The sequence below is a fragment of the Camellia sinensis genome, chromosome 12, assembly GCF_055761805.1.
Source record: "Camellia sinensis isolate YWXY chromosome 12, ASM5576180v1, whole genome shotgun sequence".
Classification (NCBI taxonomy): domain Eukaryota; kingdom Viridiplantae; phylum Streptophyta; class Magnoliopsida; order Ericales; family Theaceae; genus Camellia; species Camellia sinensis.
Window position 1 is genome coordinate 9,817,617 of NC_138972.1, and position 17,193 is coordinate 9,834,809.

At 37.6% G+C, this 17,193-nt stretch overlaps 1 protein-coding gene across 2 annotated transcripts in view; it reads left to right on the forward strand.

Moving 5' to 3' along the window:
• Positions 1 to 10,458, forward strand: part of LOC145804387 (uncharacterized) — a 29,483-nt gene extending 19,025 nt beyond the window's left edge. The window contains exons 6-9 of one of the 2 annotated variants that reach the window (XM_082898097.1): positions 7,429 to 7,560; positions 7,673 to 7,773; positions 7,895 to 8,013; positions 10,179 to 10,458. In XM_082898097.1, coding sequence (XP_082754223.1) covers positions 7,429 to 7,560; positions 7,673 to 7,773; positions 7,895 to 8,013; positions 10,179 to 10,245 — 419 coding nt within the window. In that variant the 3' untranslated portion in view covers positions 10,246 to 10,458. Of the gene's footprint in view, positions 1 to 7,425; positions 7,561 to 7,672; positions 7,774 to 7,894; positions 8,014 to 10,178 lie in introns of both variants that reach the window. The other variant, XM_082898096.1, reaches the window with a different exon arrangement.
• Positions 10,459 to 17,193: the final 6,735 nt, after the last annotated feature.

Genomic DNA, 17,193 nt, shown 5'->3' on the forward strand with positions numbered 1-17,193 from the left:
TCCTAACAGATAATGTGGCGAATACTTTCTTCAAAATGCAGAAAAAAGTTGTCTCCTAGACATGCTCGATGGCAAGAGTTTTTGGAGTATGACTTCGAGTGGAAGCATGAACCTGTTCGGCACAACCAGGTTGTGAATGCATTGAGTAGGAAGGTAGTTGAGGAACATGTGGCTGCCATTTCTACCATTAAGTCAAATCTGTTGGACTGAGTTCGTGAGAATGCTATTGGGGATGCCGCTTATTAGAAGTTCGTATAGCAAGTGAAAGAGGGAGTTGTCCGCAGATATTGGTTGGAAGATGATCTACTCCATGCCAAAGGAGATAGATTGTTTGTTCCTAACAATGGGGGATTGAAACAGGAATTATTGAGGGAAACACATGATCCGCAATGGGCTGGTCACTCGAGGGTAAAGCGGATGTTGGCTCTTCTATCTTGTTCCTATTAATGGCCCAAGATGAAAGATGACATTGAGATGTATGCCACGACATGCTTGGTCTGCCAACAAGACAAAATTGAGCACAAAAAGGAAGCCTATTTACTACTGCCTCTTCTCATTCTGGAGAAGCCTTGAGTCTCCATTTCTATGGACTTCATTTCTAGTTTGCCAAAGGTGGATGGTATGCGTTCAATTTTTGTTCTTGTTGATCGTTTCTCTAAGTATTCTATTTGTATATCTGCACCACGTGCATGCCCTGTTGATGTGGCTTCAGAGTTGTTCTTCAAACATGTGGTCAAACATTTTGGAGTTCCTGATCTCAAACCATTGTGCACTTGCATGGCCTACAATGTCTCTGTCTTTCTCTTCATGCCCTTGCCTTTGTCTGGCCGGTTACAGCCACTAACAATGCAAGGTTTGTGTTCATCTGAAATTAGTTATCCTCCCAAATATGGCATCGATGCCACTTTTGTTGTCACAAAGAAGTCGTTCCCAAGAATGACATCAAAATCATCCAAAGGAACCACCATCAAATCAATTTGTCCAACCCATTCACCAACTCTGATTTGTACATCAGAAGCCATCCCGTGCACATGCTGTGCAACTGAGTTCACCGCCTTGATTTGGCTTGGACTTGGTAACTTTCAACCCAATGGACTACACCATCTTTTCTGACAAGAAGTTATGTGTGGTGCCTGTGTCCACCATAGCAAAGACAATAGAGTTACCTAAAACTCAATGTACATCAACCTCGTCAATGGGGCCTTATCTGAGTGAATTGTATTCAACAATTACAACGGATTAGACTCTTGTAGGGCCATCAGAGTCTGAACCATCCTTGTCATTTTCAATGACGATGGCATTCAATTTCTCTCGCTTTGGACAATCTTTGGCACAGTGAGGACCATCACAAATAAAGCAACCAAAATTTGATTTTTCCCCTTTGTTCTGTGATTCCTCACCTTTTTGCTTAGACTTGTAGCCTGCCTTCACCTTCTTAAACCCAGATGTCTGCTTATCATTCCTCTTGTCCTTCCCTTTACGTTTGGAAGACTTGGATTCTGAAGTGGATGCTTGACTGAGTTTGTAGTTAAGTAGGCCATCCATAGCAGCCATGGCCGAAGGCAAATCCTTCAGCCCCAACCTTTGAAGTTCCAACTGAGCCCAATTTTGAAGTCCAGACATGAAATTAAACGACTTGTCATCGTTGGACATGTTCTTGATGTCAAGCATCAAAGAACTAAACTGCTTTATATATTCCCGCACAAATCTTGTATGCTTCAATCTCTGTAAGGCTTCCCTTGCAACCCAAGATGAATTACAAGGAAGGAAATGCTCCTTCAATTCCTTCTTTAACGATTCCAACGTTTCAATTTGAGGGCGTGCATCGTCCTCCATACGAGTATGCCACCAGAGTTTAGCATCCCCCAAAAGGTACATGCTTGTGATGGTAACTTTCTCTCTTTCTTGCACATGAGCAGCCTTGAAGTACTGTTTCATGTCCCACAGAAAATTCTCAAGTTCCTTGGCACTTTGAGTACCACTGAAAGCCTTAGGATCAGGAACTTTAATTTTCACAGGGGTCTCACCATGATTCGTATGCCCACAGATAGCCTTTTTCACAAGGGAGAGTTCGTCAGTATTCCTGCGATGTGTCTTTCCAAGCATCCGACATAGTAAGCATTTCAGCCATCACTTCCTTGAACCGATCTACTGTCTCGGTTTGAAGGCTAAGGAAGCCATCAGCCACAGCATCCAACCAGTCAGTCAGTGAGCGACTTTCATCTGCGGGCGCACCCACCAGATTTGTTAGAATTTACCATAAACCTACCACCACTACCACCTCACCTACTCCACTAAACCTAACCCACTACACCACTACCACCTCCACTTCACCTACTCTCCACCTACTCCCAAACACTCTCCTATATAATAGCTTGTAATATACAAAATATATACAACAATCTTGTAATAAATCAATCAATAATACATAAAATCTTACATGGTATCAGAGCCATAGGTTAAAGATCTTGGTGTTCTTCGCCTTCCGGCGGGCGGCAACCTTGCCTTGACCGCCCGCCGGATCTCAACCAATTCAAACCTCCCTCTCCCTCTCGGCACCTCACTGAAACACACATCTCTCTCTCTGGTTTCAGATCTTTCACACAGATTTCTCTCCTCCTCTACCACCACTGCAGCCGGCGATCCAGAAGTCATGGACGTCAAAGCCTTCTCAGCGACGACGATGGGATCGTCGATGATGACATCAGATCTTCGGCCGCTTCTCCTCTCCTTCGTGTCCTCTGTCTTTTTGGTGCAGATCAACAGAAACAAGGGCGGAAGGAGTTCGATCGGCTGTGTTGGAGATGTGGAGGAGTTCGATCCACAGCTTCATTTCTGAATACACGATCTATTGTGCAAGCCGGTAAGCATCCTTGAGGAAACAGCAGTTGTATGAGTTCGCAGAAGGTTTTTTGTTTGCCTCCTCCCTTTTTCCAATCATATTCATAACCCCTGGACCCATAGCCACCAAACTCATGAACACGCTTCACCCGCTCAACATAATCTTCAGGAAGAAACTTCGTAGTGGGAGGAACTTGCAGGAAGAACGTATCATGAGAATCACGGGCAGGATGTTGTTGTGGCTGGAACAGTGCATCAAAATTCCAGAAGCTGCTTTCAACAAATTTTTTATTTTTTCTCTTCTTTTTTTAACACAAACATCATCATCTCCTAGCCTGGCAGCCGTCTCATCCATCCTCCTTTTTATTTTTTTAACCCACTCCTGCACCCACTCAATCTCCCTCACCTACTCCTCACCTACCACCACCTACTACCACACCTACTACACCTACCACCAATTTACGGTGTTGCCCCCGTGCTTCCTAGACCACCAAGCAAGTTGCCTCCTCCCTGCTCCTCCACTGCAGCATATGGTGGCCCTCCAAATCGGAACATCACGGTGGCCTTCCGCTTCAGCTCCTTGTTTTCTGCCCTTAGCACGCTTATCTCTGCTCGCGCATCCTTATACATGCGTTGGAGCAGAGCCAGCTGGGAGTTTAACTGCTGCACCTCATTTGTCCTACTCTGCAGCCGGTTCGACAAATTTGTGACCGCAGTCATGGTTTCCACGCATGACTTTAAAGTATACTGGTTGGCCTTCACATCCGACTGCACTGCCATTCTTTGCTCCACAGACCGCATCGGAAAGTTCAACGGAGCAAACTCCGGGGCGCTTGGTTGAGTTTCCAGTGCCACCGCACCAGTTCTCTCTCTCGTTGACTCGTTGAGGTCGGGAAAGAGGGTGAGCAGCCCGCGGGAAGACGAAGCCATTTTTCTGGGCTACAAAGTGTTCTACAGTTTCTCTCTCCGAAGAGGCAGAGTTTTTTCAGAGAAGGGTTGGTTTCAGAGGTTTCAGAATGGTATGCCTCGGCCTCAGCCTCCGTTAAATAGCCGAGGCAGCCACGCGCATCGCGCGCCTCTTGCCACTAGCCGACAAAACGGGCACGCAAGCCAAGGCGCCCACGTGCCTCGCCATCATGTCCGGCACGCCTTTTGATGAATTGGGCACGCCTTTTTATGGCACGCCTTTTTATGGATTTGGCACGCCTTTTGATGGCACGCCTTTTAAAAGATTGGGCACACCTTTTGAGGGTCCGACAAGACTTTGTAAACTGTCCCGACATTGATTCCGGTTAGCTCCTTTATGGGTCCGACAAGACTCTGTAAACTGTCCCGACATTAATTTCGGTTAGCTCCTTTATGGGTCCGACAAGACTCTGTAAACTGTCCCGACATTGATTCCGGTTAGTTTCTACAAGGGTCCGACAAGACTCTGTAAACTGTCCCGACATTGATTCCGGTTAGCTCCTTTATGGGTCCGACAAGACTCTGTAAACTGTCCCGACATTGATTCCGGTTAGTTTCTACAACGGTCCGACATGACCCCATAAACTGTCTTCTACAACGGTCCGACATGACCCCATAAACTGTCTTCTACATCGGTCTGACACCGTCATTCAGTGTCCTCTACACCGTTATGACACCACCATACAGTGTCCTCTACATGGTTATGACACCCCCATACAGTGTCCTCTACAACGTTATGACACCACCTTTCAGTGTCTTCACCAACGGTCTGACACGACCATACAGTGTCTCCTATCCTCTTTTATTTTTATGTATTTTCTTGTTTTGTTACTCTCTTCAAACTCAAGTTGGTTAGTTTCTATCCTCCTTGAGTTTGCGGGGGGCTGTTAGAATTTACCATAAACCTACCACCACTACCACCTCACCTACTCCACTAAACCTAACCCACTACACCACTACCACCTCCACTTCACCTACTCTCCACCTACTCCCAAACACTCTCCTATATAATAGCTTGTAATATACAAAATATATACAACAATCTTGTAATAAATCAATCAATAATACATAAAATCTTACAAGATTCTCCAACCGCGTCACTCGTTCTTTCAAATCTTCCATACCAGGCATCATTTATGAGCAACCGTGCTCTAATACCAATTGTCACATGGCGAATTTTCAGAGTATAAATTTTTAGTCTTGTGATGGCACTAAGTTTTAACATTTAGTCTCAGTCAATTTGCAACACACACCCACACTATGAGTTTGAACAAGTAAGGGAGAAGGCAACGCAATTTGTAGGAAATTTTTAACCTTTATTATTGCGCCAACAATACAAAGGAATGCCAATGGAGACTCTCAAAATACTTGACTGAATTTTTGAGTTCCATGGCCATGGCTTACATTCAGTTACAAAATACAACCAGCAATGCAAGGAAAGGATGCTAAGTGGCATGGTAGTTGACACCCCCAACTGCCTAGGGACTTAAAAACAATCTAGAGATAACTACCAATAACTGCTCCTAACTTCCAGCCTTACCTCTTGATTTTCAGCCTTGCCTTGTCTTTACCCCAACAAAGGTATAACAGATACGCATAACTGCCTTGCAGTCTGCCGCATCAAGCTAGGCACGAAGTTGGTTGCCTTGGCCACTAGACTAAGTCTTGTGCATTGATTGTGTTCAACCTCCAAGTATGCTGCTGCCCACATTCAAGTCATATTAATGCCTTGCATCTGTGCCATACTACCCACACTTGGGCCAAGGGTTGAGTGCTGCTGACACACAACACTTACCATGTTCCCACCTTTCTGTTTTGGCATGCCACCACCATGCCATGGCCTTGGTTGGGCATAGGCGTAAGGTGCCGCCAATGCCAACCATGCAGCCTTAAAGTAGAAGATCATATCTGTTTTCTTGAAATTTATCTTTTGAATAGAGATATCTATTTTGGGTTATCGGTGGATAATAATTTTGATTGTTATAGAAATTACATGAGTACTAGGTTGATTAAAACTATTTCGCTCATACATCTTGCATTTGAACATTGTTTCATACTTATACATGGAAAATGTATTGTTTTTGAAAAAAAAAATGGTAAATACCTTGGTGAATTTGGTTAGGGGATATCGTGGTTATATTTATGTTGGCCTATGTGTCCTTGGTGAAAGTCCAGAAACTCGCGCGGTTAGGTGCCGATCCTTCTAGTTAATATCGGTAAAATGGCTTTGGTAGTGATTGTCTAGCCTATTGGTAGACATGTACCTAGAGATTCCCAGTGTTGTATATCCACTAGCCTGTTTTTTGTTTTAAAAAGAATCAGTTTATGAATTGATCTATAAACATGGCATTGCATTATTTGAAAGAGAAAATACATCCTTTTGGTAAAAGGCATTCATGTGCATTCACTCTATGACTTTGTTAAGCATCATACAGTATATTAAATTAATCTCTATTAGGCTTTAGCTCCCCCAATGTGGAATCCAACTCTCAGGTACTGATGGTATGCATCTGTCAAGGACTTGGCTTGTGAGGATTTCGGAGTTGAAGGCTCAATTTTTTTTTTATGTTGTAAATATCTTTTGTGCAAGTCTAGGGCTTTTATATTTATTGGGATTGATCTACTTTTGTTGTAACCAATTATCGTTTTGGAAATATGTAGCCATTGCATGAACTTCTTTTTTCTTCTTTTCATTTCTTATATATGTATATATATATATATGTCATATGCTATAGATTCATAGCTTGGGGTTAATGAATGTATTAATGCATGTGATATTAGTCTTGTAATACTTCGTAGATATCAATGAAATGGAAGATAGTCTTGAGAAATGCTTGCAAAGTTGCATGATTTAAAGATTTATGTTAATAAGCTTCCGCATATCTGTTGAGAGTTATGAGTGCCTTTTGTCTACAATTTGAGGGCATTACACTTAATAAGTTATCAGATTAATCTAAAACTCAGGCCTCGTTTGGCAAGAGGCTATTTTAGCCAATTAGTCAAAAAGTTACTAAATTAGCCAAAAAGCCAACAACTCATACCAAAAAGTCAAAAATTCTCTTTTCTCTCTACTTTTTGCACATCTTTTCGTAATTAGCCAAAAAGTCATCCCAAACATACAAGTTTTTTTTACCTACCTTTTTAGCCAAATAGCCAAAAAGTTACTAAATTAGCATGTTCCCAAACGAGGCCTCAATAGTCATATAATAAGATCCTAAACTAACTACAAACTGGACTATGCGAAACTCCAAGATGGTTTCAACTTGAGACAAACTGATTTGCAATTTTTGCCACCTCTTTAAATTTACGTTTTGTTGAGTTTTTTTTTTTTTTTTTTTTTTTCTTATATAAAGTTTTTATGGCCCACATCATCTAATAATTCAGTTTTAAATTCATATGTCAGCTTTGTTTTTGTCAACACTAATTGATGAGCTTGAATCTGCTTCTGCTGAGCGAAGCCTGAACTATTTTATGAATAGTATAGTTCATGTGCAGCTTTCGTTTATTAATTTGTACACTTCTGAACTTCCTTATTTGACAATGTCTAATTTAATGCGAATGCTGTTGTATTTCTGTCAAACATAAAATCCAGTCACTCATGGTTTCTATGTTTTTAAGAAGAGGTTGATATGAAGCGTGAAATGGAGAGGAAGGAACAAGAAAAGAAGAAGAATCAAAAGGTTGAATTTGTTACAGGAGGAACACAACCTGGAGTGGTTGCACAGGCACCAAAAATTAATATTCCAATTCCAGGTCTAGAAATCACCTATAATGTGATTTTTTCCGTTCTCTCATTTATGGTTGGTGGTCTGCATAGCATGTCATTACCTGATTTTTTTTTTCGGTGGATTGTTATTATTTGTAGGTGCATCAACTGTGGCTTCTGGTGGGTTGCATCCAGTTCCAGCCGCAGTTGATTCCGTGGCTCGGGATGGCAGGCAAAATAAGAAGTCAAAGTGGGATAAGGTTGTCATCTTCACATATAATAAACCGGGCTCAATCAGCCATCTTCTATGAGTGCTATATATATATATTTTGTAAAGATACAAGTAATGATTAGTAATGTTGTAACTCATCTTATTTTCAGGTGGATGGTGATCGAAGAAATCTGCTGCCTCCTGGAGGGCAGGATTCTGTATCTGCAGCTGGCGCACATGCAGCATTCTTAAGTGCTGCTAATGCTGGTACTGGATACACTGCTTTCGCGTAAGTTCTATGTTAATACCTAAATGTTTATCATTGCTTACCCTTATTTTGTGGTTTAAAGTATGGTATTTTTAGAGAAATGTCGTCAATGCTGTGCCAGAAACCTCATAAGTATGGGTTATGGAAATAATAACATTTGTAAATAATATAGGAGCTAACACGGTCACCGGACACTAATTTTAAAAAAAAATGAAAGACACGACACATGGACACTTGTGAAATATATAATTTTATATATGTCACATATATGAATGCATTATTCAAAGATAATTAAAAAAATGCAATATAATATTTATTTTTATAAATATACATTGATTTTATTTTATTATTGTATTGTATTTTAACTTATTTTGTTCAAATTTGTAATTAGTTGCGTGTTTGTTTAAGCGATAGACACGTGTGTCTTCCAAGTGTCTAAAGAGTGTCCGGATCTAAAAGCCTTTTTAAAAAATAAGAGATGTTTTGAAGAGTGTCAGACACGTGTTGGGAAGTGTCCAACAAGTGTCGGTGTCTGACATGGACATGACACGGATACGCTACCTTTTTAGAAGTGTCTATGCTTTTTAGTATAGGAGCAAGTATTGTTAGGCTTTCTACTTGTCCCCATAACCTTGCAATAACTGGTTTTGTATCAACCATCCTGTTATGGATAAAGTGTTAGATGGGAGTAGGAGCCAATCAGGCTATAAAATAATTATGAATTCAAGGTACAGCGAGGCATACTTGCTGGGCTTCCTGCCTTGTAGGTTCTACCTAGGTAAAGTTTGTTATTTTGAAGCAAAAGTTAACGGATAATCTTTGCCACTTTGTTTTCCTGCATTGCAAGGTATCAAACCCAAAAGAAGATTTGCTAAATACTTGCTAGAATGCCAGAAGAGTATTAATTTTTTTATTTTTTAACTATATTCTAGGCACGCTTGGTTTGGTTTGGTTACACAACATATGACCAATCAGGAGTTGAATGAGCTTGTTTGGGAATTGACTATTTTAGTTGGTTTTTTGGCTTTTTACGAAAAGACGTGCAAAAAAGTGGAGTGATGTGACTAGGTGTTTTGGCTTTTTGGCCATTTTAGCCAAAAACTAGATTCCCAAACACCTACATGATGATACTCATGCCACTCAGGCTAAGAGCTGGTGGTAAATTCCAGTCTAAGTCATTATCATGTGAAATTGTTTGATTGTAATCACTCAGAATTGTAATGAAGCATGACTTAAATAAAAATTTAATCAATTTTCATTGGTGGAATGAACCAATTGAATCAACTGTTGAAGAGAAAAAAGTGCAACACTACGATTAGGTAAATGCGTTCCATAGATCCTAATTTAATTAAGATTGGATAACTAAAGAACTTTTAGGTCCAATGCATGAGTAAGTGGATTTTTGTTTTGTTTTGGTGAAAGTGAGGGAGGGGAGCTGCTGCTTGAACAGGACACAAACCCAGAAGAAACCTGATGGTGCCCCTGAAATTTAAGTAAGAAACAAATTCAACAGCAATAATTGTGATGTTACAATAATTTTTTTTGGACATCTTTATCCCAATTAGTTTCCTGCATTTCTGAGGTAAGCTTCTTCAAAACTTATACAGAAAGGAAAAACAATAATGTTAATGTAAAAGTGAATAGTAGTTTCCTGCATAATTTTTGCGGCAAGGGATAGAGGTTGGATTGGCAAAATCTTTGTTTTCAATTAATGGCAGTTGTGATTAGAGGTGGTGTATCTTTTCAAAAGCTTAGGAATCAGGAGTTGACATAATGATGCAACAGACTTGTGGACTCAAGTAAAGAGGAGTGAAGTAAGGCTCTTGTACTACCTGTAAACAGGTACGATAAATACTTCCAAGTTGAGGTTTGAACAATGTAAGAGATTGTTGGACACAGAGTTTTGAATTGTGGATTAGGTTATTTTTAAGTAGTTGAATGAGAAGTGAGGAAATCATATAGTTTTCTGGACAAGGCATGTGTTGTGTGATAATTCAAGTGTTTTAACAGATGGGATGGATTTGCAATATATTTTAATAAACACAAGTGACAAACAGGTCTGTTCATGTGGTTTGGTTTTTAACTATTGTAATAGACTGGTCTTCTGTACTATTTTATTGTTTCAGTTTGATAGGCATTTTGCAACTTCATGCTGGCATTATTTTTAAACTCGCTTAAAATTGCAGGCAACAAAGACGAAGGGAAGCAGAGGAGAAAAGATCTAGCGAAAGGAAGATGGACAGAAGATCGTGAGCCATTAATTTTACACCTTGACAGTGAAAGTGTTGCGCGCCTATGTGACAGTGGATGGAATAGCTGCTCTCAGAAATTACTGTAGGTTTGCACTGTACTTTTGTATATGCGCATAACGAAATGCTGTATCTATTGTTTGCTAATTCCTAGGTATTAAATATGTCACTGGAATAGCAAAATGCCTGTTTAAATGCGCAAATTGCTTTCTATTCACTTTCTTCTTCTAGCTAATTGCATTATCTTTTGATTTATTCTTTATGAACAATGTGGCTGAAGTTACCAGATCGGCAGTGTATTTTGGGATTTATAGTACACTGCAATTTGCTACCATGCAAAAAAAAAAAAGTCCATTTGCTACCACAAGTGTCATGACCCGAACCCGAACCCGCCCCCTATAGGTTTAGGTCATGACTGGCCAGTAATTCCATATTACATTTGTCATCAAAGATAAAATTAGTCATAATATCATAAACGGGGCGTAGCGGAAGTAATAACAAATATATAAGATATAGTCCATTGAGCATATGAAAGACCTCTTCATAGAAAATAAACTTCCATCTTCTTACATAAGTATATCACAACAAATTTAAACATCTTTACAAACATTCATCCCAAACAAACTCCAAAATAACAAAAGCAAAACTAAACAAAAGAAGGGTTTAACAAAGCTTGGTTTCATTTGAGTCTAAGCACGTCTCATCACGGAGGAACTCCAAAATGGCTTCATGAGGGTAAACTCTTGAGGCATCTCTAATTCTGATGATCAATGTGCTCACTTACATATATGAGGGAGAGGGGGAGTTAGAGCCCAGTGAGTAATATCAATATAAAAAATTTAAATGAATGAAATTCAACATAATTCAAAATGTATCTTTTTCAATATCCAAAACAATGTGTAAAACCAATCATATCAATCTTTTGCATTAACAGTAACCAATCAAGTCATTATACATGGTACATCTAATAGAGTAATAACGTATTAATGTGCCGAAGCCAATAGGACCACTACGGTCAATCTAATGGGATCATAACGGGTCAATCAGTAAGCCGTAGCAGGTAATTCAATGTGGACCATTAGGGTCAAACATCAGAGATTTCTGTGTTTCAATAAATTCAATGAGCCTGATATTGTTTTCCCCAAGCAAGGGCCTCACTAAAGGATGCCATGATTACAAGTTCAAAACGGAGCTTCATTCATGAATAACAAAATAAGACTTAAAGAAAATAACATTCTTGAATGATTCAAAAAAACTTTTCGAACATAGCTTTATAAAAACATTACTCACAGTGGGTTTGTACTGATATTAAGCCTCGGGTGACCACCTACACATAACATATAATAAAGGCACACATTGAAACACATCTTAATCAAATGTTTTGTCTTATTTCAATCCTCTTCGAATGTGTTTGTAATTCATTTCCTTATTAATGATGTCTAAACAATGCTCAAGAATGCCCATAGTTGCATGAGAATGAAAACATACACATGAGAGTGTGTTTCAAAAATGCTGAAAATAGGGTAGTTTGCTCAAGTGCACTATTGGTCCCTCAAGCGGACCATTTGGTCTGCAAAAGTACTAGATGGTGTCAAAGTGGGCTCGAGCAATCACTTGATCGCTCGAGCCAAGTGTAGTGCAAAGTTGGGTTCGCTCGAGTACACACTTGGTCACTTGAGCCAGTTGCAAAGCTTTGCAAAAATACTAGGAGCTCGCTAAGTGCGCTCGAGTGATGTCAAATTTTGGGTTTTCCAAAATTGAGTTTGAGTTCCAAAGCACAAATTCAAAGTTCAAAAGCTTGCATGGCTAGACTAAAAACACGGAAACTCTTTGAATAACGTATAAACATAACCAATTTGAAATCAATTGCTCAAAACCATTGTCAATTCTCAAAATCAAACTTAAAACTTCATAATTTAGCCATGCATGTAAAGAATTCAACTCCTTTCCTTCAAAATGTTTACTCATGGAGTAATGAGTGTAAAATCATGAAGAATTCTTAAAAACAAACTTAAAACTTCATACTTTAGCCATGCATGTAAAGAATTCAACTCCTTTCCTTCAAAATGTTTACTCATGGAGTAATGAGTGTAAAATCATGAAGAATTCTTAAAAACAAATTTAAAACTTCATACTTTAGCCATGCATGTAAAGAATTTCCTTCAAAATGTTTACTCATGGAGTAATGAGTGTAAAATCATGAAGAATTCTTAAAAACAGGTGTGAACTCCATGCATGTAAGAAATATGAAAACCAAACTAAAAAATGATGATGAATTGGTGCATGCATGTCTCAATTTAACTCATTTCTACCATATTCAAGTTGATTATAACATTTTCTTTCCAATTACATGCAAATGATCCTATATACTACTTGAATTCAACATCTATATGGACTATCTACAAGAATAATGGTTGTAACTCATACCTAGACCTTGAATTTGATGAATCTTTCAATTCCCTTCTTTTCCTTTCCAATTCTTGATTTCTCCTCCTTAAGGTTGACTCTCTCTCTCTCTCTCTCTCTCTCTCTCTCTCTCTCTTAGCCAAGGGTGATGAATGAGCTCAAAACATGTTCATAACACATTTATACCTAGGATTAGGAGGACTAATTAATTAAGCTTAGGGTTAATTAATCTAGCTTTAGTCTAATAAATCTTACTCAATTTTAATTATTTTAATCTGAATTAAATTTTAAGCCACATGATTCTAAATATTCTAATTAACCTATTGAATTAGTCAATTTCGGTTTCTGATTCCGTTAAGGCATCAAAATTTCGATTCAAAGTAAGCAATTAAATAGATATTCCATGAACAAACAGATAAGCACAAAATTAACACATAATTATGCAAATTTTCTTCATAAAATAATATATAAAAATAATATGCACGTTGGGGTCGACACAATAAGAAAAAAATGTCTGTTTATTTGCCCAAGGGAAAAAAAATGTATTTCATTCGTTCGAAAATTCTATACACCATTTAATGTCCAAGGAACACTCTTTAAATGTGAATTAAGAACCATGTGGGAATTTCATGAGATATCACCCAGAACTTGATCTTGAATAAGAATAAGACTATTTATTTATTTATTTTTATTTTAATTTTTATAGAGAAATAAGAATAAGACTATTATAACTACCAACTCCATTGGTTAGGAAAGCAGGGGCACAAGAAAATAAGTTAATGATAAGCCAGGAAAATAGATGAAAATATAGTTTTGGATGAGTGATAACATTATTACAAATCATTTGACCCTTGTGTTGTCAAATTTAGATGAGAACTACTGAACTCAGATAATTACATTGAGTCTATTAAAAATGGTGTACACACTTGGGGTGATTTCTATAGTCAATAGGTTAATTATTAAATTGACTTGATGGTCAAGTGTTGTTTATCTTTTTGTTAATTGTTTTTTTTGTTTTTTGTTTTTTGTTTTTTGAAGTTATAGATACCACATATGGTCCTGCTGAAAGGATACGAATGTTATAAAAACCAAACAGAAATAAGAGTAGGAGAGGGAGGGCACCCAATTAAATGGGAGAGAACTTTTGAAAGATGAAGTTGCTAACCATTAAACTGACAACATGAGGAAAATATTAAGTTTACAACCATTGGAACAATTCCTTGCATTGTAGAATTTTGAAACATGTAAATTCATTGCCATTTATCCCAAATGAGAACTCCACATTTAGGGGTGCATAGATCATCATTGTCCTCCTTCCCATATTTTTTTGAAATCAGGATAACCTTTAATACATAATTTATCTCATAGATTAGGGAGTACATAGAAAAATTGATCTGACCAGGGTAGATTAGTTGATGGATCAATCAAATAATAATATTTTTTTTAAATGTATGAACGTAATCTTCAAAAAAACAAATGTTACATAGTTTAAATTTAGCTAAAATATAATTTGCATTTTCTTACAAATTAGCATCTCTTGCAAAATCACATACATTTTCTTGTATGATCTTTGTAAATTTAGCTAATATTTGTATAACAAAGTAGTTTTTTGGCTCTTTCTAGTTTTTTTATTTTTTCTACTGTCTTAATCATTACAGAACATCTCCTCGTAAGGTTGTTGCAATATAATTAGAAGAATTTTTCTTTGGATCAATGATCTTTATAATTAGTTATGATAGTAGTTGGTTTGTCCTTAAAAGGGACATTTGTCATATCTAAACAAGTAATCATTGAGCTATGGGTACTTGTGATTGTTATCTTTTTTTTTCTTTTTCTTTTTTATAAATATAATTGGTTCTAGTGTTGGATTTGAGGTGCTACCACCAGTCTCATCTTTAACCTTTTTTATTTTTTTTGGGCGGTAAAAGATGTTCAGGTCAGTTTACGCGTATCTTGACTAATTTCTTTCCTGATTTGGTTAGAGACAGGCCATTCACGTCGGGACTAGGAAATTCAAAAGAAATTTCTTTCTTATAACTTGACCTCAAGAGTTTAATCGTAAACAATTATGTGGAAAGTATACCCACCAACCATTTAAGACAATCCTCAAGATTCTCATCTTTAACTTCATTCATATGAATAAAGTCAAAGTTTTCTAATTCGTTTGTACCAAACAAGTTAAGGTTAAGCAACATTTTTGTCTTGCTTTTTCCCTTGTTTATTTTGGATGAAACATCATGATCTGAAATTTCTTCAAATGAGGATTATCATAGCCTATAAGTTCATTAATAACATAATTAAAGTGTTGTAAAATAGATTTACGTTAAAGATTAGTCTCCTCGGGTACGATAGCCCTATAGTTCGGACTCCCGTGGTTCTGAATCTAGTTTCACAAGTGCAATGTGAAACAGAAAACAAATGAGAGTACAAATCTGACAAATCTTAGAAAATCCATTAATCATAAGAGATGCCAAAAATAGACTGCATTGCCAGATTTCAGAGTCACTACATAAATATTTTAGAGAAATTTAGAAAACCCATGACTTGTGCCAAAGGCCACTTGTTTATCATAACCAGTGTCTTAGCTCAGGAACTTAGGTATGAGAGGGGAAGGTCATGAATTGAGCATCCCACTCACTCGATCAAAGATCAATCTCTACTAATCATGATGTGATTTTTATCAACATTATAAGCTCTTGTTCTGATTATTAATGTGCTAACTTACTATGTGAGGCACACAAGTTATAGACTGTTTCGCTTGCTTTGGAAATGATTTTGTGATTTTGAAAAAGGTTTTGAGTATACATAACTAAAAGGGAAAGAAATGAGCTCATACATATGATCAAAATAATCCCCCATGCAAGTAAAATAACCTTCATCCACAGGCATTCAGACAGTTCATTTCGAGTAAGCACATAGCCTCATGGTAAGATGCAAAGCAGAGCAACAATCACACACATGAATACGCTAAAGCCAAAAATGCTCACCTAGTATTCCGAGGTAAGCCAAAGAAAAAGATATAATTAGAAAAAATGCACGATCCTAGAAATGCATATGACTAATGCAACTCATACAAGAATGCAACTACTAGGTTTGGCTATTTAACATGCCATATGGATTAACTCAAAGCATGCGATAACGCACGTGATAACGCACATATTCAAGAAAATAAGAAATGACGGTAATGTTCAAGAATGATGAATTGAACCTTATGTATGCAAAAATAGATACAAAGCATGGCAATGATATGAAATAAAAACATGACACTATATGCAACCACGGTAAGCATATAAATAAAATAGAGATAGAAATAGGGGTTAGAAGACATACAATTATTACAAATTTGTCCTCGCACAAGAGGGTCCGAATGAATGTCTCAATTAACTATTTATTACAAACACAAATGAACAAACTAATTAATTAACTAATTATTACAAATCCGAATGAAAGTAAGTAACTAATTAATTACAAATGAATCAAAGCTACTAAACTAAAGGAGACTTGAATGGAAGACGAGGAACCACATGTACGCAACCAAGAACACCCTCCGAAAACTTCTCTATTTGCTGCCAGAACCTGCTCTGTTTACAGTCAGAAAAATGTTCTGTTTTGGCCTCAGGATCTATTTTGTTCTGCTGCAAAATCACCACTGCCGTATAAAATGGATGGCCGGCCGGCTTAATCAGATGGTCGGCCATACAGAGTAATGGCCAGCTGGCCACTATTTCTGAGGAATACCCTGTTGGAACAAAGCAAAACAAAATGTTTCCAAAAGGTGTTTATCCTCTCTGTCCTTTCCTATCATAAAGATTTTCAAGAGAGGAGCAGATTCAATTCTCAAATCATCAACCATCGCAAATTTGTTGCGTAATGATCTTAGAAGCGATAGGACAAGAGTTTAATAAATGCAACAAAAGTCAAATAATACCTCCTCCCTATCATGAAATTACCTCAAATGAGGAGGTAGACTTGCCTCATGAATCATCAAACACCACTAAAATAGTATGTGATGATTCTAGAAGCAACAGATTCAGTATAACGTCTGATTGAATCTAGCCAAATTTTATTATCTTTTTACCTCTTTTTACTCCAATTTTATTAGCCTTTTTACTTTACCTTTCCATTTCCTTATATTTTCTTCCTTTTTCTCCAAAGGTGATGATTATGGCCACTAAATCCAAAGCAATAAAGATTAGCAAGCATTACTTGACCCAAGAAATGAGCTCTTCGAGCCATTTTCTACAGGGGAAACTACAAAGGAAGAATCAGACCCATTTACGAGCAATAATGAATTCCGAGTCAAACCCGAATGAGCGATAATGACTCCAAATCCAAACTCGATAATAAGCTATAATGAATATTTCCTTTATGATTTCCAATGGTCTAAATCGAACATTAGTCCCTTAGAAGTAATGCACTGGCGATAAATGGAGGTATTGAACAAGAGATTGCGCTTAGCATAAGAAAGACATGATGCCTTGATAATAAACCTCCGAAGAGGTTAAACTATTTAGCTCATGCAACCTCTTTTTTATGCCATGAGCAA